This window comes from Polypterus senegalus, chromosome 14 (genome assembly GCF_016835505.1).
Source record: "Polypterus senegalus isolate Bchr_013 chromosome 14, ASM1683550v1, whole genome shotgun sequence".
In the NCBI taxonomy this organism is placed as follows: Eukaryota; Metazoa; Chordata; class Cladistia; order Polypteriformes; family Polypteridae; genus Polypterus; species Polypterus senegalus.
The window spans coordinates 44,596,927-44,617,900 of record NC_053167.1 but is presented as its reverse complement, the minus strand read 5'-3'; the positions used below and the strand labels follow the sequence as shown (position 1 = coordinate 44,617,900).

The 20,974-nt window shown below is 39.6% G+C and overlaps 1 protein-coding gene across 1 annotated transcript in view; it reads left to right on the top strand.

Moving 5' to 3' along the window:
- cdh4 (cadherin 4, type 1, R-cadherin (retinal)) overlaps positions 1-20,974 on the top strand; it is a 1,132,965-nt gene that overhangs the window by 725,734 nt on the left and 386,257 nt on the right. Inside the window, exon 4 of the mRNA XM_039735522.1 lies at positions 13,406-13,635. Coding sequence (XP_039591456.1) covers positions 13,406-13,635 — 230 coding nt within the window. The remainder of the gene's footprint in view (positions 1-13,405; positions 13,636-20,974) is intronic.

The following is a 20,974-nucleotide window of genomic DNA, read 5'->3' as shown; positions in this document are numbered from 1 at the left end:
CCTGTTGCTGCGTTTATGTAGTTCACTGTATGCCTGGCCTACAATTGTTAATGTTCATTTGGAGGATACATCTTTCCATGAATGACAAACTTTGCTTTGGATGTGCTGGATGGTAATTTTTGCCTTCCTTCTCAGTGTGCTCGCCTAGTACAGCTGACTTTCATTTTAGTGGTATTAGCATTATGCTTCAGTGCACAGATAAACAATTAAAACCCAAACTGAAACATGTAGAATGTAATTGCCAACAGGCATTTCACAGTATAAAAAAAAATAATTGGGTGAAGTAGTTCTTTAAACCTACCATTACAGTGGAGGTTGTCAATTCAGTCTTGACATTACTGTTTCAGAGTGCATGTTGGTAGCTGCAGACCTGATAAAATATAAGTGATTTTGAAGGCAAGCAAAGTCAAATTCATAGGCAAAAATATCTGCATCACCACTTACAAAAAAAGCCTTATCTTCTCTGACCAGCTCAATTTAATTATTGCATCACTAGCCAGTGTGTTTCAGAAATTGGTAAAAACAAACAGTCTTATCAGTAAGGCAATGAGCACAGCCCCTAAACATAGCTGACAGGTAACAGTCTTCGCAGATAAAAGACCCATGCCAGTCTTGGTTTATTTGGCAGCGATCAGGCAATAAGTCAGAAGTATAGAATAATTAAAACAAAAATTATTATGAAGCAATTTACATAGCATTTGTTCAAGGAATGCTTATTGCAGGAGTGATTCATTTAATGAAGGAACCTTATATCAATTTTATATTTAAAGATGGGTGACATAGCGGTACACAGGTTAGATGTGCCAGCTCAATACACCAGGAATTGTCTGTTTGGAAATGGCATGTGCACTCACAATTCACAAGTGTCAGGTTTGGTTATGTCCAAGTACATGTGTGCTCTGAAGGGTATAATGGAATCCCACCTAGGACTGGTTCTAGCCTTGAGCCTGAGTCAATACTTGAACTGCTGTTGACTCTCTATAACCTGGTTAATAGAATAGATGAAGAGATAAAACTAAATTAAAAGCTTAATTTACCCATTAACATAAAGAACACAATTTACATGTATCAAATTTTATAAAAAATAATGATAAAGTGTAAGGAAATAATACATTAGATGAATAAATAGGGAATGTTAAACTATATTATTGGCATAGCCAGTTTATAATCAGATTTGACCATAGGGTCCGTTAGTTTTTTTCATCTTCTTAATCATTAGTGTTAAATTTTATAGTGGCTTACAACAAACTGTCATTTGAAAGTTCAATGTAGGAGAAAAACATTAAGTTATGACAGGTGAAATTAATAAAGAATCTTGAAATCTCTAGCAAAAGAAATGCAATCATATCTGGAATAAAATCTACAGCAAGCTTAAATAAAACAGCTTAATCAGCTTGGGCTGAAAAGATAAAAAATCATCACATTTTTGGTCACATAAAGCAAGTTAACAGCATGAGAGGTTAGGATGAAGTCACAAGAAGTAATTGAGTGTGGTTTGAGAGAGAGGAAGAAAGAGATGAAGTCTATTAGACCCAAGACTAAAATTGATGGAGTGCTGGCCGAGGGATACTCGATGCAAAAGGAAAGCTAGTGAAGGCATGAAATAACCTTACTGAGAAATGTGCAGCAAGAATGAAGAACAATACAGAGTAAAGAGAGAGAGAGATGATAATGAAGAAAACCTATGTGGGCTCAAAAGCTGGAAGTGCAGTTCTACAGTGTTTTTATTTGTTTTCCTTCCAGATCCCATAATGTGCATGATAGATTATTTGGTGAATCATGAATCTCCCAGGATGCATGATCATATGTGTTCTGCAACTATTTAGTGCCCTGTCTAGAATTTGGTCATGTCTTATTCCCAGTGCTGCTAGGAAAGACATTTGGTTCCCATGATCTTGAGCTGGATACCCAGGTTAAAATATGGAAGGGGTTGAGTGCAGGTAGCACTGCCGCTTCCCATCTAATGTTTGATTTACCTCCCAAATCAAAAAGAAATGAATGTTAGGTTTACTGGAGAGTATCATCTGAGTTTGTAAGAGTGTGTGCAGGTGTGAGAATGACCGCACCATCCAATACACTTGTGTCTGTAGCCAGGATTATTTCCAATATTGTGTATAAACTTTCAAGTTGGATTCAAAAGACTAACAGTAACTCGGTATGACTGGATGACAACACAAGATGGTGAAAAGTATTTTGAGGCTTAAAAAATGTACAGGCCAGACAACTACCTCGCCGAATCTGCTTCCAAAAATAAGTCTTACCCAAGGCAGCTGCAAGATGCATGCTTTCAGGCCTGTCCGGGATAAAAATGAGGCACTGGTTATAAAGGTTCCTACATACTTTCAATATTCAGAATACTCAAAAACTACGATTTCAGCATTTCTGCTTTGTTTTGACAAAATATATGATTGCGCATCTTTCTATGATCTTACGAAGGCATGGAAGTGCAGTGGTTGGCACTGCTGCCGCCCAGCTCAGGCCACCTTTTTGGCCACAATAACTGGTCCAGTATAGTTGGCAGACTTTTCCCCCCAGTCCTCAGGGACACTTTAAAGATGATTGTACCAGTATAATCTAGTCAAATCTAGTTCAGTTAGCCCTTCCACATTCACTGCATTTTGCAGAGTTTGGCAATATTCACAAACACCTCCTTGACTTCTCCAACATTGAGGCGAAGCAAACACTGTGAAGTTCTCTCATCTCATTAATAATCATGAACAGCAAGAGTGGAGGAGCCTCAACAAGTGGTCTAAGATGAGAGAGAAATACAAATTCAAAGAGACAGGCAGAGTGATAAAACTTTGAGTGATTGAGATTAGATGTGAATAAAGATGTCTACTAAGGATTTGAATACTAAAGGAGGAGATGATGGCTTTCTAGAGCGTGAGAGATAGAGGAAGTCTTGCTTAGAGTGTAACGGGGGCCTGTGAGAGAGAAAAGCATGGCGAAGGAGTAAAGTGGCATGAAAAGATCTTATTAAGATAGTTAGAGAGTGGGATGGGGCTTTGAATAGCAAAAGGGAAATTATGCTGAGGAGACTTATTTGGAGAATGGACTTCAAACAATGAAGTACTGAAGAACTCTTTTTCAGAGCAGAATGAGGGCTTCACCAAGAAGAGAGAAAGAAGGAGTGGAATGATATATAAGGACCTAATTTGTGTATGTGTAGAGAGTGAGATGGAGCTCTTTAAGAGCAAAAGAGGTTAGTCAAGCATATTTTGAGTTGATTGTTCACAGTTAAGGGGTCTCATTTGCAGTATGGACAATAGAAAATGAGGGAGTGAAGTAGCCTGAAAGAGGAATGGGCGGCTCATTGAGAAAAATATAATAGAGTAATGGAGTGGTTTGAAAGGGCATAATTAAGAAGTCTCTATATAGAGCAGGAAGGGAAAGAGTGAATAAACTTAAGCAGAGGGAATTGGTGAAATGAAAGAATTTTATTAGGAGTATTAACTTGACAGAATGAGGGAGTGAAGAAGTCTTCAAGAGATGGGTGTCTAAAGAGACGCATGGATTCCCCTTTCTTGAGAGAGTGAAGCAGTCAATAAAGAAAGAGAATTAGGGTGTAACTGAAATGGGTTAACATAAGGCACTTTCTGTGAGTTTTATGTTGCATCCTTACTCAAATGCCTTCATTAAAGAAGATATTACAAGACTCCTGGGCTTCTGTTTTCCTTTAAAGGGGTAATGAAAAATAACGACTTTTCTCTGAATGACCTGCTTGTTTGCCAAATTAAAAGCCCCTGTCCTCGGAGCATGTTTAACCGCTCTTCTTGTTTTCGTTCTTTTACCTTTCTGCAGTTCCCATCACCTAGAATCTCTGTCTCACCTGAGAATTGCTAAATGAGATACATCATCCAGTGTGTTTAAAGATTTAGATTTAATTTCTCTTGGGAGCACCGCTCTCTCTTGTCAGGTTCATTTTTTTCCCCTAGTAATAGATGCGATTACCAGCACAGAATGAGATTTCTAGCTCTCTCCAGCCTCCACCGTGTTTTTCTGTAGTTACATTCTGACACAAAAGCTTTGATACGAAATCAAAAAGTGGATGGTGGTAGCCATAGTGTGAGGATTGAATGAAAGAACAATGTGGCAAATGTTGTACAGACTGAGAACTAGAACTGAATGAGAGTTTTTGTACATGGAAATCCAGGCCTCAACACTGTACACTTAGTAGCACATGGGATTTAAATGCAAAATATTCTAATTAATGAGTTCAAAAAATTCAGTAAAGCAGGGACAGAGACAGGAAGAAGGAATTTGGAAGACTGGCCTCTTTGTTAATTAAAGACATAAATCCCCAAATCTTATATTCATGCATTTATGCTAGGGGGGAATTTGCTACTTATGACAAACAATTGTCTGGTGCCACGTGATGCCACTTGATGTATGCACTAGCTCAGCTGCTTAAACTTTTTTTTAATGTGGCGTTACTTACTGTGCCCACATTCTTAATTTGCACCTTTGATACTCTCTGAGGCTGCAATGTGATTCCTTCCACTGAGAGTAAAGGAGACCTACATGGCATTGGAAACAGACCGGTGATGCATGGCACATATTGGTGCTTGAGGCCAACAACAACACAACAGATGTAGTCTCACAAAATAGTATTACGTTGCAGATCTCCTTTATTAATTGTTAGAAGTGAGAAGTCAAGCAAAATGACACCTTTTATTGGCTATCTGTAAAGATTACAATATGCAAGCATTTGAAGCAACTCAGGCCCCTTCTTTAGGCAAGATGTAATCAAGATATTCGAAGCACCACAGCTTCCATTCCCAATGCTTTCTTTTTATATTTTAGCTAAGCATCTGTGAGAATGTCTTCAGTATATTTTAAAGTAAATAATGTAAAGTTGGGTTTTGTCTTGGTAGATTTCTGGGGTGACCCTATTCTCCCATTTATACTATTGTAGACTATAACAAAACACTCCATTTCCCATACTCTTACAACTCTGTCAATATTGACTGCTACTGTAATTTAACACTTCTCCTTTCTTTCTTATTTTCTTTCTTTCTTTAAATATATTAAAAATGCAGGTTTACAGGAAGATATTATAGTCATGTGGGACTTTACCCAAAAATTCACTGGACTAACCTTGCAATTATCAGAGTACAAGTTTTTAGACAGTCAGTGACATTTTCTGAACTGTCTTTTGACACAGTATGTTACAACACCAACATGGGTGTAGCCTGACAAGACTTAGCATTTTGCAATAATCAGGATAGAATTGAGGGTGTTGAGGTGTGTGATCCTGGCCCGGACACAGACAGGCGGACATGTTGTTAAAACACCACCAAACGTTTATTTACAATATTATTTACAAATATAATGTCACTAAGAAACAGTCCAATGGTCACTCAGACCTCAGTCACGTGCACAAACCCCAAAACACACAGTCCTGGCCACAATGCCTTTTTTTTGGGCCACCTCCACAGCTCTCCTGAGCTTTGTCCTTCCGCCTCCCGACTCCAGCCTCGAATGAAGGGAGACGGCCCCTTTTATATATGACCCGGATGAGCCCCAGGTGTTCCCGGCATTCCTCTTCTGGCCACACCCAGCGTGGCGGAAGTGCCGGCTGTCCTTCCGGCAGCTCTCCGGGCGCCGTCCTAATTCTTCCCCGCAGCACTTCCGCCACACCAGTAACAGGTCCCCAAGGCATTGGGGCACCTCCTGGCGGTGACCACGGGCCCCTACAGGTTGGAGCTTCCATGCCCTGTACCCGTGGCCCCCAAAGCAACCAGGAAGGCGACCCCCACGTGTCCCAGGTTGGGCACAGACCCACATCCGGTCCCTCATGGCGTCTCGACCGGGTCATGGCCCCTGGCATCCCTGACAGGTGATAATAATACAGTGCAGTTCTCTGTGTTTTGGAAGAGTACAGATGCAAAGACTAAAATTGTTAAGATTAAATTTGCTAAGGCAAATTTTGAGCAGATGAAGCAAAGTCTAAAAGGGATAAACTGGGATAAGCTTTCAAGTGCAGAAGCAGTGGAACATGTCTAAAAACATTTTACATATAATAATACAGGACAGGTACATCCCAAAAATAGGAATTAGTTGGAAATTAAAAACAAAGCAAAATGTAATATATGAGAGTATGAAGGCAACCATTAAGAAGGATGTTAAAGGAGCTGAAGGGAAGTTAGAGAATAATATTGCAGATAAGGCAAAGTACTTTCTTCAATATTTAAGTAGTGAAAAAACAGTCAATGAGGAGGTGAATCATATCAAGGATAGTAAAGGGGAATTAAAATATACAGACAGTGAAACAGCAGATGCTCTAAACTTCACATATGAGGAACTAGATAACCCCAAAGTTGTAACAGGGACTACTAAGGAGGCACTGAGAGATCTGGAAATTGTAGAGGGAGAAGTGCTGGTCATATTAAATAGGCTGAAATCTGACAAATCACCGGGACCAGATAATGTTTATCCTCAAGTTCTTAAGGAGGTTAGTGAGTACATATGTAAACCCAGATTTTTAGGAAGTCACTGCATACTGAGGTAATTTTCAAGGTCTAAATGATGGCAAAAATGATCCCTTTATATAAAAAGGTTGATGAAGTAAATCCAAGTAACTATAGGCCAGTAAACTAAATGTTCATCACTGGTAAGTTAATGGAAGGAAAAGACTGAGCAACACATGACAATAATAGGAGTTTTACTGAACAGTAAGTATGGGTCCTGACAACAGAGGTTGTGATTTACTAACATGTTAGAATTCTTTGAGGAAGCAACAAAAAGATAGGAGCAGAGTGGAGCATATCATATTATTTATCTTGACTTTCAGAAAGCATTTGATAAGGTACCACATAAGAAATTGGGCATCAAACTAAGAGAAGTGGGAGTTCAGGGAGTCGTGTGTAGATAGGTTAAAAATTGGCTAGGACACAGGAAGCAGAGGGTTATGGTGCGAGGTATCAGAATTGGGTGATGTTAAGTGTGGTGTCATTCAGGGGTCAGTGTTGGGGTTGCTGCTATGTTTAATATATACTGCAAAAATGATTTGAATAAGAATATAAATAACAAGTTGGTTAAGGTTGCAGATGATACCAAACTATGTGGGTTGGCAGACAATTTAGAATCTGTTGAATCATTATAGAGGGATTTGAACAGCATACAATTTAATGTAAGGGAATATAAGCTATTATATGTCTGGAGTAAAAATGTTACATTGGAATGCACAATGGAACATCAAGAAACACTGCTTGGGCTCCTTTATACCAAAAGAAATACATCTGCATAATGCCTCACTGTGACTGTAACAACCAAGTCAGAACTTTACTTTCTTTTGAATTTTTCTTGCTTTATAGTAATTCCAGTTTTTGTTTAGACCAAAGTGTGTGTATATTAATTTATTTACTTACTTGTCTACCTATTTATGCATTTAAATATTTAAAGAGCCTCTGTAAAAAGCCAAATTTCCCCCTGGGGACAAATAAAGTTCTATCTATCTATCTATCTATCTATCTATCTATCTATCTATCTATCTATCTATCTATCTATCTATCTATCTATCTATCTATCTATCTATCTATCTATGTGAAGCTTGAAACTACTGCTTATGAAAAGGATGTAGGAGATCTAGTGGATTTGTCGTTGTGAAACCTCCAGATAGTCTTCAGATGGCATTAAGAAAGCTCATGGAAGGTTAAATTATATAGCACAATGTGTAGAGTACAAGTCAAAGGAGGTTATGCTAAAGCTTTATAACAAACTAGTGATGCCTCATCTGGACTACTGTGTGCAGTTTAGGTCTCCATACTACAAAATCACGTAGAAGTGCTAGAAAAATTCCAGAGAAGATCAACTAGCCTGATTCCAGTGCTTCAGAGGATGAGTTATGAAGGAAAATAAAATGAGTTGAGCCTTTTCAGTTAAAGGAAAAGGAGATTAAGCGGTGACATGATTGAAATGTTTAAAATTATGAAGGGGGTTAATACCATAGATCATGACTGTTACTTTAAAATGAATCTATCAAGAACACAAGGGCACAACTGGACAATAGTTAAGGGTAAATTCTGCACAAATATTAGGATGTTTTTTTCACTCAGAGATCCATAGACACATGGAATAAGTTATCAAGTAGTGTGGTAGACAGTAGGACTTTAGGGACCTTCAGAACTAGACTTGATGTTATTTTGAAAGAACTGAGCTTGTAGGACTGGCAATCTTTTTTGGACTGAACAGCCTATTCTCATTTAAATTTTCCTAATGTTCTTATTTTCAAATAAACTAAAACCCTAAGTAATAACATATAGCACCAAAAGAGAGAGAAAAGTTGCACATTTATTCATGATCTATTATAGATAATATGCCCAAAATATAAACAAATGTGAGTGTTGGCAAAATAGTATTAATACAACCTAGGTAAAATCATTTCATCTTCCTTAGGATACCATATGTATTTCTGTCTTGGTATGTTGCTCGGCCTCTGGTCCAATGTGGTTGGCATATTCATTGGATGGAGTTACATAGACAGAATGGCATGTCAAAACATGGAACCTGAGAGAGAAAGAGAGAGAGGAGAGGAGAGGTTAGGAGCACACACTGATACAGTGCATTGCCGCACCCACTGCACGACAAACCAACTCAGGATCCAGATTAGGACCCGAGTGCAGCCATGCAACGGGTGACACCTCAGCACCACACTAGTTCAGATGGAGTGGAACAGTGTGAGGGTTTTTATGGTGGCAGGCGTGCTAATTCTGCCACTAACCCCCAAGTTTTTCCCTGCAGGAAAGTGAGAGATCGAAATTCTTTGTTAACCCTTTTTTATATTCATCCAACTTCCGTAACTTACCTCCCGGACCAAAGACATAGGCCAACTCTCTGCGTCATTCCAGTCCTGTTTCTTCATGACTCAGCCCCATTCCATCACAAACCAGACTTTCATCTCTGTCACTTTTATTCCCTCAGGCCAGCAAGGCACAATTTCTGAGATTTTTGTCTTTCAATGATTTCTTTAAAAGGGACTTCCTGAATTTCCTTAAAATATTAATAATATATTTGAAATTTGGTTGTTTTACTCAAATCAAACAGGACACCATTTAAAAATATGTATAAAGCTTTACTAGACAAAAAAAGAAAAAAATTCTTAAACCTTAATAGGAAACAATAATACTGACATTACAATGGTCCTTTTAAAATAATTTGATCAATTGTTACACTTATAAAACGCAATCCCAGGTTTATTTAATTTTTCCTCCTCATAATGAGCCCACTTTATAATTAAAACAGTTTACATCCTACTGTTTCAAAGCCTTAGATGATTCTTGCGTGTGGTTTGGCAAAATTCATTTAACAATGTCTATTCGCTTACATAAAGTATGCAAAAAATGAAGAGGGAAAAAAAAGTTTATTCACTAGAAAAACGAGATATAATACAACTCCTCGCTATGCTCTCCAGCAATACTTCTAATCCCTGTTGTTGTCGATCCCCCCAAAAAATCCACTAGCGTTCTTGCCTCCTTCCACCTTTCTTTCAGCGTCTTCAGCCATGGCCCTCTGTTTCTATTCCCATAACTGAGTTATTTCCTTCTTGCAACTTTTTATTCTACCCATATTCTATTACAATGAGCGCATTAATAAAACTAAGACATCCCTGTCTCTTTCTCTCGTTATTTAAATATTTACCATGGGTTACACTAGTTTGAAACTGTAGTATGACAATTGGTTTCAAAAGTTTTTTTTTTCTAAGTGCATATTTTCATCATGATTACTCCATCCTCATGTAGGCCCTCCAACCTGCAGGGAAAAAACCTGGGGGTTGTTGGCAGAATTGGCACTCTTACCACCATAACAAACCTCACATTGGTTCAATTCCATCTGAACTAGTGTGGTGCTGAGGTGTCACCCGCTGCATGACTGCACCCGGGTCCTAATCTGGGATCCTGAGTTGGTTTGTCATGTGGTGAATTCGACAATGAGCTGCATCAGCACATGCTCCTGACCTCCTCCTCCTCCTCCTCCTCATGACAAGTTGTATCAGTGAATCTGTATAAAAGAACAATATTTTCTGTTCATTTACTGAATTCACTTTATCTAGTTGTGGAAAGCTGGAGCCTACACTGACATCATGAGGAGCAAGGCAAGAAACAGTCATGGTAAGGGCTGCCAGTTCATCACCAGGCAAACTCATTTACAGTATACTGGGTCAAATTAAACTCGCCCATTAACCTAACCTGCATGCCTCCCTAGAAAGGCCCAAATCAACAAACTATGTTTTTAACTGCCTGTCCTTAGGAAAAGTGGGACACTCACCTTTAGGGATTATATCTTGCCCCATACTGCTTGAGGGAGTAGTGTCAGTCTCATATGTGTCTACTATATGCTGACTCTCTCGATAATACCCTTTTATTTTCTTGACACTTAAAGCATCTACAATCTGTACTTCCCCCTGATGTTTGATATTTGTTCCCACTGGTGATATAGAGATGTTCTCTTCTCCTCTTTCTGTACATGTCCTGGTAAAGCCTTTCTCTCTTGCTGTCACCCCTGCTCCTGATAAACCCATGCCAGTCATCTGACCCCTGAACAGTGTATTGTTGCTGTGATAGAAACAGATGTTTGAGCACCTCAATCCCTTGTTCAAGAAACTGCTCAGTGTAACTCCATTTCCTAATTAAAACGAATGAATAAACACCCTTGGGAAGACACCTTCATCTGGCTGCCACTGGTCTGTCTTCACATTAACGGCAAGGGTTTTAAGGGTGGTTTATTTAAAAAGAGTCTTATAATTAAAGGGAGGAATAATATATACGCAAATGAAATGGAGAAAAATAAACATGTTTATATTGCAGATGTTATGATCTGTGTATTCGTTTGGTGCCATGGACCAAAGCCAAAAGCAGCTTCCACTATATTTGAAGAACTCATTATTTGTGCCTTAATGCTTATTTAACACACGTGTGCAGCTGCTATTTAGACAGCTGGGTGCCTCAGAACAGAGTTGGTCCGAGTCTTTCTAGAGTAAGATGTGAAAGAAACACAGCATGTAATGACAGCCTGCTGGAGATCTATTAACACAGCTAGAGCTTAAAGGAATGCTTGCCTGAATCTTAACAAAAAAAAAATAGTAATAATAATAATAATTTCCCTTTTTGGCTATTTTTACTCCCATCTCTTTCAACAGGCAAAGGACAGCTTTTAGACCTGCTAGGCAATTCATTTTCCTAAAGAAATTTAATTTTCACATTGTCTCTTCAGTTTAAGTAGTGGATGGGGAGTGGAATGGTGAGCATTATTTTAAGAGTCATAAATCTGGCCTATCATCCTGTGTTTCACTCCCTGGAGATGTACATCAGATTATGGGATAAATGGACTGTGTACACTTAGATTTTGATAGTAATTTTACAATATTTGTGCATTATTTCAAGGTTTTGTCTTGGGTTTGATGCTATCTGCAGAGGCTTTGGCCCTCATGACCCTGACCATAGTTAAGCACATTCCATGATTGATGAATGTTCCTTTTAAGAAGTGAGGGATATCAGGTTGGAACTATTACAATACAATTTGTAGTTGTATACCTCAAAACAAAACAAAAAAACACTATCCAATAGGAAGAAAGCCCATAGGACTTGGGGGACAGCAGAGAATTTCTACACTTAAATCATCTACTACCAGATTGAGACCAGACCCTTACAAACTGTCCCTTCTCAGTATCTTTCTATCCACTCTTCCTTATCTCTTCCCAATTAAGTCATGGTGGCAACCTTCCAAACCTGGCAGACCTGGAAGCCTTATCCTCAAGTTCACAATTACCCCAGGGAAATTTTTCAAGCCCAGAAATGTAATACCTGTGATGTGTTCTGGGGCTTCTTTGAGTGGGCCAAGTTTTGTATATCCATTTAGTTTTTTTTAGTTTAGGTTCTCCTAGTTTATGGATAATACTACAACGTGTATTTGACTAGACATGTTCAAGAACCAATGTGCAGGAGATTAAAGAGACAAAACACCCCCATCCATCTATTACAGAGTTTTCTTAATCCATTTCACTGTCATCTCAATATTAGCTGGTGCAATACAGCATCCCATACTGCATAGGATGACAGAGACAAGATGTAAGTTGAAATAATAAAGAACAGAGCAATCATAGAATACATTCACACAGATTCAACACGGTTATTGAGACTATAATGCAGACAAGTTCTGTTTTTAGCTCAGATGTAATAATAATTGCACCCATCCATTCATTATGAAGCCAACTCAGTCAATTTTAGCATCACAAGGGCTGGGGCCCATCTAAGTAACACTGAATATAAGGCAGGGACCTTCTTGGAAAATGTACCAGTTTATAGCTACTTTATCACATGAAATGATACCCTCATTATCATACCTGCTTAGTCCATTTGAGAGCTGAGGGAGCTGAATACTGCAAAGATCACGTGGAAGGCAGGATACAGAGCTCAATGGGTTGTAGTCCATCACTGGGCTTACTCAAGTGTATGAAGCTGGCTTTTAATTTCCAATTAAGTTAACATGAATTTCATGGTGACGTGAGAGGAAAACCAGAGAAACCCCACACAGACATAGAAAAAAAGAATACACACTGGATTCATAAAGCAAGAGCTGTAGCCAATGCACCAGTATACATATCAAATGAAATGAGATTTAATGAATATATAACTTGCAAGATTACTGCATTTTGACTCTCTTTAACAATTGCTCTAAAAATCAAAGAGCTGGGTGATTATTCTGAAAAGGAAATCTCTGTAATTTAGTGAAGTTAGTCACAGTCACAAACTGTGTCCTCTGGCACCATTAACTGCATCACGCTAGCTTGCATTCATCCTACCATTTTTGTGTTATTAAAGATGGAGAGGGATCACCCCATGCCAACAACCCTCCATGTCCGTGAGGTTAAGAGCATTGAGTGAGATGGAATATTTTAACTACTTTATTTTCTGTTGTGTGATTCTGATGTTGTGTAAATGGAAATCCTAAAGTGAAAATATTTAATTTTCAATAGAAAAAGAAAGGATGGGGAGAAATGAGAGAAAAATAGAGATAGGACAGTGTTTTATGACATCTTGCACTCTGCAGTGGGGATGTTCTCTTTTGTTAGTTTCTGCTGGATTTTCAATTTGAAAGTAATGCAAGCTCATAAAAAAAACAAGAAAGCTAAAATCCATTTAGATAGAGGGAAGCTGTGTTTAACGACTAATGAAACTGCATCAGATACCTAAAACAATCCTAACTGTTCACTCCTGGGAAAGAGATAAGCCACAGCCGTCGCCTTTAAAGGGCACAAACGACCAGGGCTTGAATCATTTCCTTGATTCTTGTCCCAAGATAGAAAATGTCGAGCAGAAAATTAAACATGTGAAGGTAATGTCTTTGATTGCATTCCTTATCTGATGACAGTCTTTCTCCTTCTTTTTTTCTCCTGTCTGTCTTCCAGTGAAATTTAATGACTGCCAAGAAAACAAGGCTGTCGGTTATGAAAGCAGCGACCCAGACTTCAAGGTGCGGATGGATGGCTCAATCTATGCGGTACGTGAGATGCCACGCCTGTCAGAAGCAGTTCAGTTCACTGTGACGGCCCGCAGAACCACAGACCCGCAGACGTGGGAAACAACAGTCAGGCTGTCCATGGAGGGCCAGGATGTCACCCTGCCTGATGAACACAAGGTACTTTTTTTACTCTTGTTGACAGTATCAGTGCAGAAGATGTGAACTCGAGAACTCTAGAAATGTCCAAGTTCAGGGCAGCCAAGTTCCAGGTGAGACAGATTAAATGTAAAACTGGTTTTCTATAAAAGATGAAGAAAGCACATGAGCTCCAATACTTATGGGATGATGAGTTGGCAACTATAGTCACCACCAAAAAGCGTTATGGTCATTTCAGGCTGTCTTCTTGATAAAAAAAGAAATAAAAACACCAAAGACAGCAAGGTACTGTGTAATCTATAGTGAAGTCATGATACAAAGGCAAAAAAAAAAAAATATGGGTCACACTTTGCTCCACAAGATGTGTGAGGCTGCAGCATTAACCACTACATAAATCATTTTCTTCACCTTGAGTAATGTTTTTTATCACTCTATCAACAGGCCATCTAGAGCTCCCGTTTGCCTAGCAGTTTTAGTTTTCCATATTTAGTGTTTTCTGGCTTCCTAAACAAAATTTTCACGGCTTGATTTGACTTTTATTACAAACTATCTGCCCCCGCGGCTCCACCCACATAGTAGTGAAACAGGACAAACTTTAAAAAATTATAAAAATAAAAAACAAAAATATAATTCTGACCAAGTGGAAGGTAGGTACACTCCAAGGTCAAACGCTGGCACTGCATCTGATTGTGTTCAGCTCTGATGGGAGGGCATCCCCCGCGTGGTGAGAAAAGCACGTAGCCGTGATATCTCTGCCATTGAGCAATTACCCACTAAAGCACATGTAGCTCTGATCGTTCTCTCAAAAACATCAAACGTTACTCCTTAACAATCTGTATATGGTAATGTGTGTTGAACAAACAGGTATCACTAGCTAAGCGGAGGCAAGGTATGCTCCAACACGTGGTGAGAGGTAGACTGACTCGAATGGAGGCTGGCACGTGAGTGAGGAGGAGGGCCCAGCTCCCTCCCCTCGGCCTGCAGCCTCTATCTTGGATTTGCACAAATAAATCGGCACCGCAAGTAAACTATGATACTTAGCGCGATGAGAAAAGTCACAAAATCAACCGGAATATTTAAGCAAATTATAGAAGAAAACCTGATCTAAATCCGTTAAGTAGTTCTGTCGTGAAAAGTGGACAGACATACTGAACATACAAATGGATTTTATACATACAGTATATATAGATATATTTAAATAAATGTTTCACTAGATGTCACATGTGCTTCGTTGTTGGCTTGCTCAGGCCTGCACAGAACCTTTGGTAGATGCCTCCATTTGCACTTGAGAGTGCATTGCACTGTTGCCCTTTCATTCAGTTTTTTATGCTTGTGAACTATTGCTGAGGAACTGTGGGAACACCTGGTATGTGATCACCTGACGGACACACTCATGCACACACCCACACTCACTCACATCAGGCCAATTTCAGGGGAAAGAATTATGCAGAATTAAAAAAAAAAGACCTTTTCAAGGTTTGCAGTTACTGTATATTTCCCATCCTCCTTTAAAGTGAAGCATAATATGAACATAAATCAAATGCAATAGAAGGCATTGAACTCCAGTACATGGTTGTTTATTCAAAGTGTTGCTTTTACTCACTATCGACTCTTTTGGCTGCCACATTCATCATATTTTGAAATGAGCCTTTCTATATGACATGCACATCTTTTGGGAACGATAACTACTTTCATGTATACATCCTTTTGGCATAATTTTGTTTTTTAGTGTAGCAGACAACTGCAGCTATCCCAACAGCATGGGCATAAGGACCTTCGACCAGTCCCCCAAATGATGCCCTTATATCAGGAAAAAATTTAGAATCATCAAAAAACCTAACCTTTTGGGATTTGACAGGAAAAACAGAGTACTTAAATGTATTTGTTTAGCAGATGCTTTTATCCAAAGCGACTTCCAAAAGAGGTCAATATAACTGAGAAAACATCACTTTGTGGGAAAGTGTTACAGGACAAGGTTTCAAAATTGATCACCACAAGTGAATAGCTCAGAACAAAACACAAGCGAGTTACGTGTCCTTAGTGACAAGAATCTATCAAATCCATTATCCATTAGATAGAAATTCACAGGAAAAGAAAGTATTCAGACTTCTCTTAAAACACACTGAGGGAGTCCGAATTTTGAATGTAGGTGGGCATATTGTTCCACCAGCTAACAGATACACATGAAAAGAGTCACATAGAGGTGGCATCACCACACACTGATAACCAGCAAACTTGAGTGGTCTCGGCGCATAGGACATCACAAATGTCTCTTTATATATAGGTGCTGACCCAATGACTACTTTGTAGACAATTATCAAGGATCTGAACTAAACACATGCAGCTAGAGGAAGCCACTGTAGTGATCTGAAAAGGGGAGTGATATGAATCCGCTTTAGTTGGTTGAAAAACAGATATACCACTGAGAGAGCTGCAGTAGTCCAGACATGACAAGTCCAAAGCCTCAAGCAGTAGTTGTGTTGCATACTCTTACATCAAATATGATCTGATCTTGCAGGTTTTGTATAGAGTGAATCTGCAAAGCCAATAGACTATTGCAGCATGGTTAGTGAAGCAAAGCTGGTTATTGATCACCACTCATGGTTGCATACAGACTTGGCGGGTGTTAACAATAATGAGCCAAGCTCAACAGAGATGGGTGTGCTGAATAGATGGGTGAGCTGGATAACAAGAAGGTCCATTATTGCCAGGCTGAGCTGGAGATTGCATTCCTTCATCCGGTTACGGTGAGATAAACCCATGTAGGTGCAGCTAGATGATGAATATTCCACACATAGTATACAGTTCCAAAGATGAGATAGAAACACAGTCTACTATTATTGTGAAGCAGCCCCACTAAACAGGGTTAAATTCAAATGATATAGCCAGGACTCCAAGACTCTCATCTTCTTTTTCTTCTCTTGGCTGTTCCCGTTAGGGTTTGCCACAGATTCCTGTCCTCTTCATCTTGCTCCACTATATCTGCCAACTTCATGTTCGTTCTCAACATATCCATAAACCTTCCTTAGGCTTTCCACTTTTTCTCCTACCTGGCAGCTCAATCTCTAGCATCCTTGCCCCAATGTACCCAGCATCTCTCCTCTGCACATGTCCAAACCAATGCAATCTCGCCTCTCTGACTTTGTCTCCCAACCATCCAACCTGAGCTGACCCTCTAATGTACTCATTTCTAACCCTGTCCATCCTTGTCATATCCAAAGCAAATCTTAACATCTTTAACTCTGCCACCTCCAGCTCTGTCTCCTGTTTTTAGGTCAGTGCCACCGTCCACAGCCAATATAACATAGCTGGTCTCAATACCATCCTGTAGACCTTCCCATTCACTCTTGCAGGTACCCGTCTGTCACAAATCACTTCTGACACTCTTCTCCATCCTCTCCACCCTCCCTGCACTCTCTTCTTCACCTCTCTTCCACACTTCCTGTTATTCTGTATGATCCAAATGTTTAAACTCATCCACCTTTGCCAACTCTACTCCCTGCATCCTCACCACTCCTCTGACCTCCATCTCATTTACACACATGTATTCTTTCTTGTTCCTACTGACCTTCATTCCTCTCCTCTCTAGAGCATGTCTTTAACTCTTCAGGGTCTACTCGACCTGCTCCCTACGCTTGCTACAGATCACAATGTCATCCACCAACATCATAGTTCATGGGGATTCCTGTCTAATCTTGCCTGTCAACCTGTCCATCACCATTGCAAATAAGAAAGGGCTCAGAGCCAAGCCCTGATGTAATCCCACCTCCACCTTAAACACATACATCACTCCTAACGCAGACCTCACCACTGTAACATTCCGCTTGTACATATCCTGTACTACTCTTACATACTTCTCTGCCAATCCCGACTTCCTCATACAGTACCACAACTCCTCTCTAGGCACCCTGTCATATGTTTTCTCTAAGTCCACAAAGACACAATGCAACTCCTTCTGCCCTTCTTCATCAACACTCTCATAGCAAACATCACATCTGTAGTGCTTTTTCCTGTCATGAAACCATACTGCTGCTCACTAATAATTACTTCCCTTCTTAATCTAGCTTCCACTATTCTTTCCCATAATGTCATGTGCTGTGGCTCATCAACTTTATCCCTCTGTAGTTAGTACATTTCTGCACATCTCCCTTATTCTTAAAAACTGGTACCAGTACACTTCTTCTCCACTCCTCAGGCATCCTCTCATTTTCCAGGATTCCATTAAACAGTCAAGTTAAAATTCAACTGCCATCTCTCCTAAACTCCTATATGCTTCCACAGGTATGTCATCTAGACCAACAACCTTTCTATTCTTCAGCACCTTCGTAGCTGTCCTTACTTTCTCTTGCTAATCCGTTGTACTTCCTGATTCACTATCGCCCCCTCAGCCAACCTTCTCTCTCTCTCATTCTCTTCATTCATCAGTCTCTCAAAGTACTCTGCTGAACACACTCTCCTCATTAGTGAGTACATTTCCATCTCTATCCTTTATCTCCCTAACCAGCTACACATCTCAGACAGAGCTCAGACCCTCTGTCTAGCCAGCAGGTAAAAGTCTCTTTCTCTATCCTCAGTGTCCAACCTTTCATACAACTTATGATTTGCCTTTGCTTTAGTCTTCATTCTACTTTCTGCATCTCTCTGACTATCCCATTTCTTCTTCGACAGCCTGTTCCTCTATATATTCAACTGTACTTCCCCATTCCACCACCAGGTTTCCTTTTCCTCCTTCCGCTGTCTAAATGTTACACCAAGCACCCATCTGGCATCACCCTTAGCACTTCTGCTGTAGTTGCCCAACTATCTGTTAACTCTTCACTGTCTCCCAGTACCTGCCTTAGCTTCTCCCTCAACTCAACCTTACAGTCTTCCTATTTCGACTTCCACCATTTGATCCTTGGCTCTGTCCTCACTCTCTGCCCCTTTTTTATATCCAGTGTCATCCTACAGTCCACCATCCTATGCTGCCTAACTATGCTTTCCCCTGCCACCACTTTGCAGTTTCCAGTCGCCTTCAGACTGACCCTCTTGCATAGGATATAATCTACTTGTGCTCATCTTCCCACACTTTGTACATCACCATGTTCTCCTCCCTTTTCTTAAAATATGTATTCACCACATCCATGTCCATTCTTTTCGCAAAATCTACTACCATCTGACCTTCTGCATTCCTCTCTTTGACACCACACCTACCCATCACCTCCTCATCTCCTTTGTTCCCTTCACCAACATCTCCATTGAAATCTGTTCCAATCACCACTCTCTCTCCTTTGGGAACACTCTCCACCACTTCATTCAACTCACTCCAGAAATCTTCCTTCTCATCCAATGCACACCCAACTTGCGGGGCATATGCACTAACAACATTAATCATCACACCTTCAATTTACAGCTTTGTAATCATCACTCTCTTTTCACCTCCAAAACACTCTTGAAATACTGTTCCTTCAGGATAACCCTTACCCCATTTCTCCTCCCATCCACACCATTGTAGAACAATTTGAACCCTTTACACCTTCCTTAGTCCCCTTCCATCTGGTTTCTTGCACACACAATATATTAACCTTCCTTCATTTCATCATATCAGATAACTCTCTTCCGTTACCAGTCGTACCACTAACATTCAAAGTTCCCACCCTCACTTCCACTCTCTTTATGTTCCTCTTCTTTCTTTTGCTCTGGGCATGCCTTCCCCCTATTATACTCCTTCTTTAGCTAAAAGCGGCCCAATTTCCGCCAGCACCCTGTTTGCCTATAGTACTGGTGACCTACAGTACTGGTGACAGCTGTTTTTAACCCGGGCCTCAAATGAGCCGGTATGGAAATCTGTATTCTTGTTCACATATTGATCTGGCAAAATATTTACTCAGGCTGCCCTTCCTGATGTAACCCTCCCCATTTATCCAGACTTGGGACCAGCACAAAGAAACACACTGGTTTGTGTATCCCCTGTGGCTGGGTTACTCCAAGACTCTCATGCTGGCCACTGTTTATCTTTCAGAGGCTGGTCGCTGCACCCTCTTCCGTAACAGAGTAGAAGTATCCAAAATGTCCTTCTAAACAGCAGTGGGCAAATGTGGGATCTTTACAATTTAATTGCAACAAAACACAGTTCAATTTTCCCTTTCTTTGGCTTTTATCATTAAGCAGTTTCTCAGGTGCTTTGACAATTTTTTATTCATTTGATTTTTTTTATTACACATTTAATCCAAAACAGGGTCACTGAGGCTATCCCAGCAGCAGTGGAGTGAAGGGAGGGGCCAGTCCCTGACAGAGAACCTTTCTATTACAGAACACATTCACTCACATTCATTCACTCAAGCTGTGAAGGCTGCATGGGGACCTAATATGGGTCTTTAAAATCCACAAAGGAATTAATAAAGAATATCTAGCAGAGTGCTTAAGGGTGAATCACCAGTAGAAATGAAGGTGAATTGAATTTAAGACTGAAGCCAGGAATCATTTCTTCACCCAAAGAATTGTGGGAATCTGTAACAAACTACTAAGACATTGCAGTAGAAGCAGAAACCTTGACAACCTTTAAGAAAAATCTGGATGAGATATTGAGACAGCTGAGCTATTAGTTAAACAAACCAGCTTAAGGGACTGAATTCTCTTCTGTCTTTTGTCAAAGTTCTTAACTTCTTTGTACTGGTCCAGCTAGTTTCAGCTGTATGTCTTTGGAATTAGAAGGGAATTAGCACACATACAGAAACATACAGGCAGACACAGAGTGAACATGCCACCTTTACATAAACAGTGATCAGCCTGGTATCAGAACCCAGTACTCTGGAATTATAAAACATTGTGTCACCCTGCCCATTTTTCTACTAAAGTTTATTATTAAACTTTGAATTCTTTATTTGAACATTTTTCACAGCAATTGCTTGGTTGTTCCTCACCTTGTTCGAACATACAAGTAGAAGTTTAAATGTACTCTAAACAAGTGACAATATATTTGAACTTGATCTGTTTTATATACCTAAAAGATTGTACTTCATGTAGATGCTTTTAAACAGACTGGATAGATTTTGTGTCAGCTATCAGTCCAGTCAGCTGGTGGAAGGCACTCATTTGGGAAATAGACTTTCCATTCAGTGTTTAGGAAACAAGAAATGAAGAATGAAAGAGCAGCATGCAAATGGAAAGATGAACAAAATGAGATTGAAATGCAGTTGAATAAATTACTGTGGTCTTACTTCATACAATTAAAGCAGAGTACATGCTGTTATTCAATAATATGACTATTTTATGGAAAAAGCTCAAATGTTTCCTGAAATTATATTTTTCTTGCATTCATTCTCTGAACCCTCTAAATTTGTGTTTTTAACTGATTTAAACTTTTGAAATTATGTAGTAC